The following is a 12,732-nucleotide window of genomic DNA, read 5'->3' as shown; positions in this document are numbered from 1 at the left end:
TCTGATTGGACTACAAATACAAGTTTAAATAGTATAGTTTGTTTTAGAACAACACTTTATTTTGTTTGCAGAAGAAATGGTTATATCCAGTAATAAATACGACGTACAGACTATCAGCAAATCCGCATTTGAAGTCAAGATGAGCGTCATTGTAAGAAACCTCCAGAAAGAAGATGTAGGATCGTATAGATGTATAGCGAAGAATTCTCTTGGCGAAGTTGAGAGTAACATCAGATTATACGGTAAGTTCTATTAGCATATATTATCATTACATTAATATTTGGCATGTTATTTGAATACTAAAAATTTTCACGTAAAAAATAAACATGGCTTCCTAGATTATTTTACTTAAATTGTTTATTAAATGAAAATTATTTTATATAGATGTACTTGTCATCTGGCATTCCTTAAATTCCTCTCCAGAGAACTGTAAAACTTTTAAGTTCATCTTGTCAACAAACTATTTTTTGGTCTTTGTTATTGTTGAAATATTCAGAAGCAGTCAAACCTGGTTAATATGACAGGTTTTGTTGGTATATCATATTTTCTTGTAATATTATAGCGTTCCGTTGGTTTCACATATACTATATTTTAATATTTTGTAGTTAGTTACAAGTTCCCAGGGTTTGATCTTCTTCAGTCTGTCGTTTAAGTTCAAGACGAACAACTTGTTTAGTCTATTGTTGGTTAAGATAAAAAAAATAAATTCGAGTTTATTTGTTTATTCAGGAGTTTTATTCTCAATCATCTTGCAAACTTTATTATTTTATCACTATTTGCTGCAAGTTTATATATAACTCTCGGTATTTATTGAATGCTAATAATGCTATACCATCTGCGAACGTATATTTCGTTATTCCCTCCAATTTAACTTTAATACTGATATAGAGCAGATAGAGGACGCAGGTCGAAATGTACTCTTATTTAGTTCTGGTGTATCTGTTGGAAATAGGTATGTTTTTTCGGAAGCATTTAATTTAATCTACATATAAAGCCATCATACACATCAATATATTTACCAAAAATTAAATTCCTTAATTCCTTAATAATTATCATCTTAAATGAAATAATAAATGTTAATTATTGCCTTTAATATTTAAGTACTCTACTTTATATTTGGATTTTCATTCGATAACCAGAATGAACATTCGATGTCACTATAACGGATCTTCTATTTTATTCAAGAATTTGTCCGCTGTGCAAATACCGCTCTTACAGTTTACCGCCTTTTTATTGCGTGCTTATAGGAACGATTGAATTCTTTAGGGATACATGCGGCACATATAAGATAAAACGGGCAGATTTCGAACTGAAGTGGTAATCCAATTTCTCTGTAATAAATATTTAATAATAGATCATAGACACCCTAATCAAAATATTAGATATATTTTAATGTTTAAAAGCAAACTTGAACAAGGTCTTCTTCGGGAAAAGCAATAATAACCACTTAAATGAATTTTGGGCCTCGGCATTTTTAAGTATTAATAGTAACAAGCAGCAATTTGAAATTTATCAAAACAAGCAAGACACCAAAACAACGCTTGTCGGATTTTATTCTCTAAATAATATCACTAATATTTTGAAGAATCTTGCAAACGTTTGAGAACCTAGCGTATTGTAGGCTGATTCGGTTACTTATTCGAATGTCAGTCAAAATCAGTCAGCATTGTATCTTTTTTAATTAGAACAAAATAAGAAGGTAAATATTATCTGATTCTGAAATTGGGGTAGGCAATACATTAAACTTCTTAATGACGTATGCACAAAAACACTTTGAAGACTATAGTTGTCTGTCTTGGTACTCTTGGTGTGTATTGATGAAATGATGATCTTCATAAATCTCCTCCCTTATCAAATGCGGATGTTTTATGGGTTAATTTCTTTTTTGGAGAGCTTTTACTACTGTGTCATTTCTGGTATTCTAACAGTAATATAATTTCTCAACTATTGTCCAACAGGGATGTTTCAGCCTCACAGTACATACTCTCCAGCAGATTAAAAAGTAAAGACTGTAAGGTAAATACCTAAAATTGTCCTGAAACAGTTTTTCAACAATAATCATCATGCCCATTGAAGCTCAAAACTAGCGTTGGGAACTATCGACTGAAAACCACTATTGACTATATAATAATAGACTACTACTTACTATCGCCTGTCTCAGTCGTACTTTTAGTTACTATTTTCGGTTCGCATAGTTTCATTCCACTGTTTTTTAATAATATGGCTCTCTCATTCTAGCCACGACCCTGAATAAAATGTGCCGAATTTATGCCTACATAAATTTATATGAAATATATATAGTTTTATGCTTTTTTGGTTTACTTATAAATAACTATATATTGTACATTAATATTTATTTCCGTTCATTTCTTAAAATTAGTACGAGAAGGAATATGTACATCTCCGTTTGACTTATCGTATTTTTTTATTATTTAATTATTACATTGTTACTAGTCGTTTCCGACTAACCTACAATTTGTCTTTATGATAACTTAAATATACGTATATAACTAGGAGGACCTATTGGCCCTACCTCAGACTCTGGTGAAATAATATTTATATGTCACTGCTCCAGTCTTTATTATATGCACCTCACTACACAACACTACACAATATTAGATGGTTTGATTATTTTAAGTCTGTGTCCTGAGATGGTGGTATCCAAAAGTTACAATACTCTAATATTCTCATGACAATGGAGCCTTTCCTCATGCCCACTTGCAACTCTCTTGATTTCTTGACTGACTGTGGATATCTAAAGGTCTCGATGTAGGTACTCAGTCCCGTGGTATTTGAGCGCGCCCACAATACTTCTCAGGACTTGGTTCTGAAAAATTTGTATTTTGTTTATGTTACTCTTTGCAGAACATCCCCATAATTGAACTCCGTATGTCCATATAGGTTTCAGTATTTGCTTATTTAATAGCAATTTATTATGTACTGGTGATTGCGATTTTCTTCCAATTAGCCATAACATTTTCCTATATTTCCAATCTAGTTCTTTTCTTTTCTTCTTTATATGTTCCTTCCAGCGAAATTTTGTAACAATATTCATTCCAAGATATTTAGCGTTCTTGCTATATAGAATGAGTATTTAATGTTATTTATACTTGTTTGGTCTACTTGTGTCCAATTATTTATATTGTCACTTGCCTGTTGTAATTTTCGTGTGACTCTAAACATTGTGGCTGTAATGTACGATTTTAGTAGTTCGGTGTGTTGTTTTGGTCACATTTTTTCTATTTTATGAACAAGACATTCGAACCAATCCTTATCGAAGGCTTGTGCTACATCTAAGAATATGGATGAGCATACTTTCTTTTCTCTCGTAGGCTTTTTCGATAACATCTGTTATTCTGTGGACCTGGTCAATTGTTGAATGCTTGTTAATTAACCTAAACTGGTCTATTGGTATGAAGTTTTTTCTCTCTATGATCGCTTTTATTCTTTTCAACAAGAATTTTTGAAAAAACTTAGATATTATTGCCAGCAGTGATATAGGTCTATATGCTTTTATTTCGCTTGGTGACTTTCCAGATATTGGGATCATTATAATTTCCGCCATCTTCCAAATGCCTGGGACATGTTTTAATCTTCAGCGTGTATGCTGTATTGATCAAGTTGGTGAGTTTTATAATTCCCTTTCTTGGCAGTTTTTGGAGTAATTCTCCTGTTATTAAGTCATAGCCTGGTGATTTCCTAGAATATCAGTTTTAAGAACTTCGGTTAGCTCTTTCGGCGTGACTAATTCAATCATCGAATTTTTATATCATATTTATATTGAGTTTCTATATCCGCCAAATTATAATCAATATTGGTTTCGTTTTGTTTGAAAGCTTTTCTAGAATGCTTCTTGGCGATTGTCACGTGCCCAATTACCACATAAGTCTCTTATAGGTGAACTGTGTAGACATGAGCGCTTTAGATATTTCGTGGGTTTCCAGAGTGAATAGTCAGTTTCTTTATCATCTACTTATCGTATAGTTGGAAAAATAAGCACATTCAAAATAAACTGATCAAAGCAATTATCCCCGTCCTTTACTCTCTCACAATTTATGCAGAAATTCGTATCAATTCGTAGATCTTCCTCTGGTATCATGGTATCAGTAATGAAATAAACAGTTAAAGCATACATTTGGCTGAAAATAGTGATTAGTTTAGACTAACGACTGTTTAGTAATTGAGTACTTTTTACCATCGATTGTTTCAGTCGTACTTTTAGTTGCTATTTTCGGTACTTCTCGTTTCGTGCGACTGATTTTTAACATTCTGGCATTCTAGCGACCTTGAATAAAACGTGCCGAACTTATGCTTACATAAACATGTGTATATATATATATATATATATATATATATAGTTTTATGTTTATTTATAGTAGTTTGCTTATAGATAACAATATATTATACATTAATATTGCTTTCCTTTGCTTTTTTAAAATTAGAACGAGAAGGTATTAATACACTTCCATCTCACTTATCATATGGTTGGAAAAATAAGCACATTTAAAATAAACTAATCCAAACAATTATCTCAGTCTTTTCCTCTCTTACAAATTATACTGTTATTATGAATGGTAAAAACAGTTGAAATTTCGACTATTTTCAGTCACAGCGCGAACCCATCGAATTGTTAATACAATCTAAACAAAACAACAATTAATAATATAGATATCTGTCACACAGCCTTGTTATTATTTCTAAATGATGTCGGATCAAATTGCGAACTCGGCAAGTCAACAAACATAAACCGGATAAATCTACTCGACCGATATCGATAATAATCCCGCGTCCTAACGCCTCGACCTCCCTTCACAGCGCAAAATAAAACCCTAACTATTTGTTGCAGAAATACCGGGACCGACCCGTGCATACAACGGTCTATCGCCGGACGAGGAGGACTACAACGACCAATTAGGATCGGCCGAACGGGACCAGGAGGAAGAATTCTCCAACAACATACTGGAGAGGAGTCGTTCGTTCGCGCCGTCCAGCAGCGAAGCGCCCCGGAAAGGGACGCATTCCTCTATAAGGAGCAATCATGTGGCGGACGGCGACACATCAGCCGCCCGTTCGCCAACCAACAGCGTCAGGGAGTTCGTTATAGCCTGGATCGCTCTAACTTTTATCGGTTGTTCGATGGCCATTTGACTTCCCAGTGAGTAAATTTTATATAGTACGACAATAACGAAGAGCATTTAGCGTTTATATTTTAAGAGATAATGTTCAACAACGTTCGATGTATAAGGGCTGTGTTTGTACCCCGCTAATTCCAGTTCGGGTATTTAGTTTTTATAATAAACAAAAGGAAAACGTAGCTTAGAAGAAAACGGTTACTGTAAGTTTGTATCTTTTCCGGGTGCTCCTCTATTCCTAGTGTTTATCGTTAATAACATATTGTGTACATATAATTTTTCTCCTTTTTTAAAGGGTTCATTTTTAACCGCAAAATCTCTTTTCAATACTAGCCTTTTACATTTGGTTTAACCAATACCACATTTATATGCGCACTTTAGGAGCGAAAGAACAAGAAAAACTAAACTGCTATGCAATGGTCTATAATATAAAAATTACATATAAATATATAAATATAAATATACATATAAATTTGAAAATGTGTTTGATAGGTAATGAAGCAAAATTATTCAACTTTGAAACATTCTGTACTTCATACTAGGGTAGGTGTCTTATGTTTCATGTCCATTCTCTGTATCTTCATATATAAATTCTTTCTTGGTTTTGCAGGCATTTTTCATCTCATTCTGAAGCATTTTTCTGAAGCAATCATCCCAGGTTCGCTTAGATCTCCCTCTGTATGTTCTCGTCTCCGATCTTGCTTCTCGTATTCCCTAGTTGTCTCTCTTCTATGTACTCTTCCACTGGTTCAATATTGAGCTCTTTTATAATTATTTACATCTTACCCTATTCATCTTTGTGACACCATTGACTATTTTATTTCATTTCTGCGTATTGTATACGTTCATCTCTCCTTGCTGTATTGTACTGTTCCATGTTAGTAATAATTGATTTTGTTTAAATGAAAATTGCTTTTATAACGAATTATAAATTAATTGTTTTTCCTGTTTCGATATTCGCCGGCTCGAATCCTGCTGGGGCATGATCGTAAATTTATGTTTGTGATTGTTTAATATTTGTGATTGTCCTTAGGCGAGCGTGCAAAATCCGACAAGGATAATTATCCCAATCTCGCCAGTAATCACTTAACAACTGCCGTTGGTAAAAATGAGACTTCAAAATATAAAAAATTGATTTTCCGATTGTGGCCTTTATTTCCTTCTTCAATACATTATACGCAGATATTTCCTTCATCCTCAACTTAGAAAATCATTGCTATTGTAGTGTACTGTAGGTATTCTGGCCTATCAGTTGTTATTATTAAATTATATGCAAAATCTTGTTTTCATATTTTTATTTTTTCTACATTTTTATACCATTTACATACTGTTTTATCTATTTTTGGTCTTTATTGTTCTATCTTGACTAATAAAATTAGGACTGAGTTTAAATTTCTACCTTGTCTTAGTACTGTTTGGGTTTTGAAAGTGCTTGATTTCATGTTATCTGCATTCATGGCATTGGTATTTATCCTGTATAATTCTTACAATTTTAAGTATAAGTTTATCTGTCAAATGCCTATTCTAAATCAATAAATTTAGTATTTTTGGGATTATATTTTTCCAATATTAGTCTTACACTGAATATATAATCTTGTATACATCTTCCCTTAAGAAATCTGCTTTGATATTTTGTTAGTGTCCTATCCAGTACTGATTTTAAACGATTTTCTATATGGAGAGTCTAACTTTACTACAAACTCTAACTAGGTCTCACCTATTTCTTCAACATTTCCAGTACTATCTAAACTTGAAAAGGTATATTCCAGTTCTTAGGTTTTCTTAGTACACTTTTAAGTTCGCCAATTTGTATCTCTTCTGTGCTCTCATTTTTTTTTCTTGTTGAACAATATATTTTATATTAGGTTGCTTCATGCGCACAAAGCATCTCCTTTCATATATTCTTCTTCATTTTTTACGTCTTCTTTTTATCTTTTATGTGTCTACAATTACATGGTCTTCAAAGTTTTTAAACTTTTATAAAATAGTTGTTTTAGTATTTATGCCCATCATTTCTCCAAAGAATATCCATGTTTTGATTGTTGCCTCTTGTATCATTTCTTTTAATCCTGCTTTGGTTTTTTTTGTATATTTTGTAGTATTCAGTTGACTTTTCACTCAGATAGTTTTCTAATTTTATAGTTTGTTTTTGGTGCTCTTATCTAAAAAAGCGGCACTCCATCAGTGGTCAAATCCATCATAATTCTGTTTCTTAATTATTATTAAACAATTGTTATTCAGATTTAATTTAATAAATTATATGTACACAATAAGATGACTTAAAATGATTAATTACAGTTAATCAAATTTTTAAATTACTACAATGACACTACTCATACATAGGGTGACAAATTATATTCGTAGTTAAATATAATACATTGGAAAAGCGTAAAACAACCGAGTTAATTAGATGTATACAATTTATAATGTTAAGCAATAAGAATCAATATATTTTTCTGCTTGTAATATGGACTAAGTGGTGCAGTTCATCCTATGTAATGATTATTTCGATGTAATTAATTATCCGAGTGTTAAAAGGTGCAATATATCCCACGCTTCTATTTTTAATTTTTGATTGAATAGCTGTAGGCAATATATAAGATTTATTCCAAATTATATATGATCTGTTAATGTAGAATGAAGTTGAGTATATCTAAATATAATTATACCTTTTTACATTATTTCAAACAATAATATACAGGGTATTTGTTATCGTAAATGTATTATATTATCCTTAATTAAAACTAATTAAATTAGTAATATTTCTTAAATAATGTAGGATTCTTTTATATGAAGCTGTTAAAATTTATACCCTGTATAATACATGTTCTAATAAGTATTTAGTTTATTATATTGTGACCCAGAAAGAAAATAATATTAGAATATGAAAAGAAGTGAATTAAATATATTTCTTAAAAGTCACATAATTAAAATAAAGTTTTTGATGAAAAATATCCCTTGTCACCCATACTCTCATTTGAAATGTGACTATGGCTTCATCTTGGTGTAACCAAATATTCATTTTGTTGCCTTACAAAAAAATGTTCGATATGATTTGGTTCTGGGTCACCGTATATAACTATTTTGGTTGAAAAACTATATTTATATACCAACAAAACCGAATTATTACATTTGTTTTGATAATAAGTTGCGCATATTTTGTATAATTAGATGTAGTAAGTTTGTTGCCTTAAATCAAATGTAAAATATAAAATAGTAAAAGCCAACTAGATTATCTCTAAAACGAAATCTAAAATTATGTATTACCCCCTTGTAACTCAGCTATAAAATTCAGCGCTTATAAAATTTACTCACTATAATTATTACTCACAAATATATCAATATAATACGCGCTAGTGTGTAAATATCTTAGATTATAGCAAATGTATATTATGAGATTCTTAAAATAAGTAAGCTTTATAATAATCAGACTATATAGATATACCTCTATAAATACATATAGGTTGGCATTCAAAAATATGACTACATTCAAGACAGTATTCATTGTTTTATATTAAATTTATCGGATTTCTCTAGCCAGTTAGTAATTTAATTTTAACCCAAAGACTTTTCTCTACAATTCGTGAAAGTCAAGAAGCATATTAGATGTATTTTAAGTCTTCTAAAGGTTCCTTAAGATAATGAATATTTAGGACTCCCGCAAGTTTGATATTATTTTCTGGGCAAGTAGAAAATACATTGACTCGATTAATACCTTTATTTATTATACCCTTACAACGGTCAATACAATAGTTTCATAACAAAGTGTAGAGAGACTTATCCATGTGCCATGAGTCCTATGTCTTCGGTCAGAATACGAAAAATTAATGTCCAATGAAGACATTTCCATTTTCAGTTATTTTAATAAGGTTTGAAATCAATTTTATTATATTTGCCAATAATTTTCTTGATTTTATCATAAAATTAAATTATTCAACAAATAGTTATCACTTCACAGTAACCATTAAATGGCATTTCACTTGTGGAATTTACTAAGGTGGTTATAAACTAACATATTCTTTCTCTATATTAATTTTTAGAATAATTCAAATGTTTTCTATTCGATATTGAATACCACTTTAAATGTTTTATATTAATGGTTATCCAGCTACTTCAATTGTTAAGTAATTTAGTATTAACATATATATTAATTAATTAAATAATCAATGTAATGTTTAAAAATTAACTCCTTAATTTCTATACAAATATATACAACATTATACAAGAGGCATACAAAAGTAAGACTTTTAAAAACGAAAAATCAGGAACTATTTCATATAACTGATAACTTGAAGCTTTATACAGTAATTTACGTGGTCAATAACCACACAGAATATTTTTTTTCATCGAAATAGTCTAGTTTCAATCAGTATAATTAAATAATTGATCAACACAAACCGTATTCTTAAATATACTATACAATCAAAACTTTATGAAACTTTAAAAAAATTACTTTAAAAAACAATCGAAATAACTACAGCTTGATATAAATGAGGTTAAAATGATCCAATTCAAAAAAGTTTTACTATTAACCGTATTGCTAACACATAGTTTTTTGAATATCTGTCAAATGTCATATGGAGTAATATATATGTAATAAGTGCCAAACTAAGAATTTGGAAATAGTGAAATTTGTGCACCATTAAAATCAAATTTTTGAATGTCCAATTTATACATACATACTATAACGTAAGTACTATAGATGGTCATGTATATAAAACTAAATATTATATTATTCTTATAAAAAAAGTCTGCAAACTAGATCGACAGCAACGTAAGATGTATTATTGATTCTAAATAAACTTTTATTTGTCATTTTAATTTAAATATATTTCGTTAAACTAATAAAGAATAAACACTAAAGTAGATATGTTTTATTTCATGTATAATTGTAACGTATCCCTATGAACTCGTTGAAAACCAACCAAACCTCTTTTCTTAAAAAGAGTTTAATTATTTCAGCGATAGGAACGGGGACCGAATTAGTTTTATTTACTTCCTGAACACGGTGGATAAACTGGTTTTATGAAGATTGGAGTAGAAGATAAAGCAGTTGTAAAAGCAGCTTCTCCCATCAATTTTAGTCATAATCTAGTAGCCCATAATGTCCTCTTTTATTGATGTATATTTACGGTTAATATTCTGAAGTATGTTCGACGTTATTTCTGGTTATTACTATCCCGGTTCGCGTCGTTTGTCGGACTACTTAATTTGTCGTTAAAAGTTCCCGAGAAATAAGTAGATTAGGTTTGAAATTCTAATTTCGTCTTATTGATAGACGTGATTATTCTGGGACTAGTATTGTGATCTCTTGTTTCAATGTATTGTTTAGTGGTCAACCTGAACATTATATTATAATATTTATTCCACTAAATATAATTATAAATTTCTTCATTTTATCTTTTCATAATTGCCATTAGGGTGATGCAGGATTTTAATTGTTTTTGAAATATATTAGTGGCGGCAACATTTCATAATATATAATAACACTGTGTGACAATTATTATTTCTTCTATAACATTGGATAAACCTGCCAAACACAAATACTTTTTTTTTGGATTTTTTCGGATTTTTTCTTTCACCTACCATATTAAAGTTATGATAAATTAAATTGCTATAAATAAATAAAGACAGTATGAAAATTTTTAATTATACTTATTTATTTATATTATTAATTTTATTAAAAATATAATTTACACAACTCTAATGAACTAAACAGCTCAAGATTAAGTGTTCTATAGGAAAAATGAGCCATAAATTCTGAAACAAAATGACGAAATATTAACTTTTCTTCTTATGCACAGCATAATCCTCTTTCATTACAGACCAGCAATAGTCTGCTAACATTTCAGCAATCCATCTTCCTTGATATCGCTCTCCTGTTCTGTTTATATCTTGGCGAAAGCGTTTATCTGGTTCGTCACTCGCCATTCCAAGGTTAGAGAGAAAAAAGGAACCCTCATCTTCATCTTAACAAAGTCGAATTGTGGTTGAAAACATGGCGTATTAAAGCAAATGAGACAAAATCTATTCATGTGACATTCACTTTTTTAGAAGAATATGTCCCTCAGTAAAAATGAATAATCATGAACTTCCGCAAGTAGACAATGTTTAATATCTGGGAATGTATTTTGATCGACGTTTGACATGGAATAAACATATAGTGATAAAAGGCAGACAGTTTGGGCTTAAACTAAACCTAATTTATAGGCTGTATATCTAAATTATAAATAGGTAACAAGGTTCTGCTGAATAAGTCAATATTTAGGCCCATTTGGACCTATGGTATTGAACTGTATGGGGTACTACTAGCAAATTTAATATATCTATCTATAGTAATCTAGATATATCCTGCAGAGGTTCCAGAATAAAGTGTTGCGAGTTATCGTCCATACCCCATATTACGTGTCCAACAAACTGATTCAGCGCGATATCCCCATAGAACCCATAACGAGTGTGACTCAGAGTGTTAGTGCGAAGCACTCTAATAGATCCAATGCACTCGCCAAACAGTTAAATGTGCGCGATGACAGTGTAGTGCATAGACTCAAACGCCAACTTACTATACGAACTAATTAATAGCCACATAGAGTGAGACTTAATAATCTCTAGAATAAGATAGAATAGTTTTTAGTATAAGTTAGGATAGACTTTAAAATAAGTTAGAATAGTATATAGAATACGATTTAGATTATAAGTTGCACAGCAGATCACTTACTGAAGTAATCTTCTACATGTCAGGATGGTTATATTATATAACCGTAATCATATAATAATACTTATTGCTCACGGGCAGATTGTTGACGTTCGAAGATATTAGTTTAAAAGAGTACAAAAATCATTTACCATTTTTCTCCATGTCCTTGACAAAATGTTTTTTAAACCAAATTTTACGTGGATGAAAGAATCACATTTTCTTGTGGAATAAGGGGTTTATATCCAACGTTCATTTACCTCAAACAAAGTCAGTTATATTTTGACAGTATTTATTTCCATAGTGGTTTTTGGTATTTCTATTGTCCCACAAACCGAGAAATCAAAAATATTTCGTGAAATCTCCCTGTACTCGAAGCAATATAGCCACAACTTTTAAATTAGCATAAACTTTCCAGTTGTATTCTTTGTATTTAATTGAGCCTACAATGTTATCATACATTTCTTTTACAATCACTGAATATGCAATAGGTATGGAAGGATATCTGCTGTCATTGTGAAGTAATACAGCTTTTAAGCATAAATAGTATTGACACTATTACTAAGGAATGTTTTCTTTATTATAATTCAATTAATACATTGTTACTAGTCGTTTCCGTCTAACCTACAATTTGTATTTATGATAACTTAAATCTAGACATATAACTATCTGAGTCTCTGGTGAAATAATGTTAATACATGTCACTGCTATATTTTTTAATATATACACCTCACTACACAACATTACACAAGATCAGATGGTTTGATTCTTTTGAGTCTGTGTCCTGTTCTGGTGGCATCCAAAAGCTGCAATACTTCAATATCCTCATGAGGATGGAGTCTTTCCTCATGCCCCCTTGCAATTATCTTGATTTATTGATTAACCGTAGGTATCAGAAAATCATAG

At 30.6% G+C, this 12,732-nt stretch overlaps 1 protein-coding gene across 1 annotated transcript in view; it reads left to right on the top strand.

Annotated features, from left to right (window-relative positions):
• The window catches only part of LOC143193385 (lachesin), a 362,619-nt gene extending 352,624 nt beyond the window's left edge, over window positions 1-9,995 (top strand). The window contains exons 8-9 of the mRNA XM_076399566.1: window positions 72-242; window positions 4,847-9,995. Of these exons, the coding sequence (XP_076255681.1) occupies window positions 72-242; window positions 4,847-5,148 (473 nt within the window). The 3' untranslated portion in view covers window positions 5,149-9,995. The remainder of the gene's footprint in view (window positions 1-71; window positions 243-4,846) is intronic.
• Window positions 9,996-12,732: the final 2,737 nt, after the last annotated feature.

The sequence above is a fragment of the Rhynchophorus ferrugineus genome, unplaced genomic scaffold (assembly GCF_030347505.1).
Source record: "Rhynchophorus ferrugineus isolate W39M unplaced genomic scaffold, kcgeb_rfMv2 rfM3, whole genome shotgun sequence".
Taxonomy (NCBI): Eukaryota; Metazoa; Arthropoda; class Insecta; order Coleoptera; family Curculionidae; genus Rhynchophorus; species Rhynchophorus ferrugineus.
The sequence above is the reverse complement of the archived record's forward strand: the minus strand, read 5'-3'. Positions and strand labels throughout refer to the sequence as shown.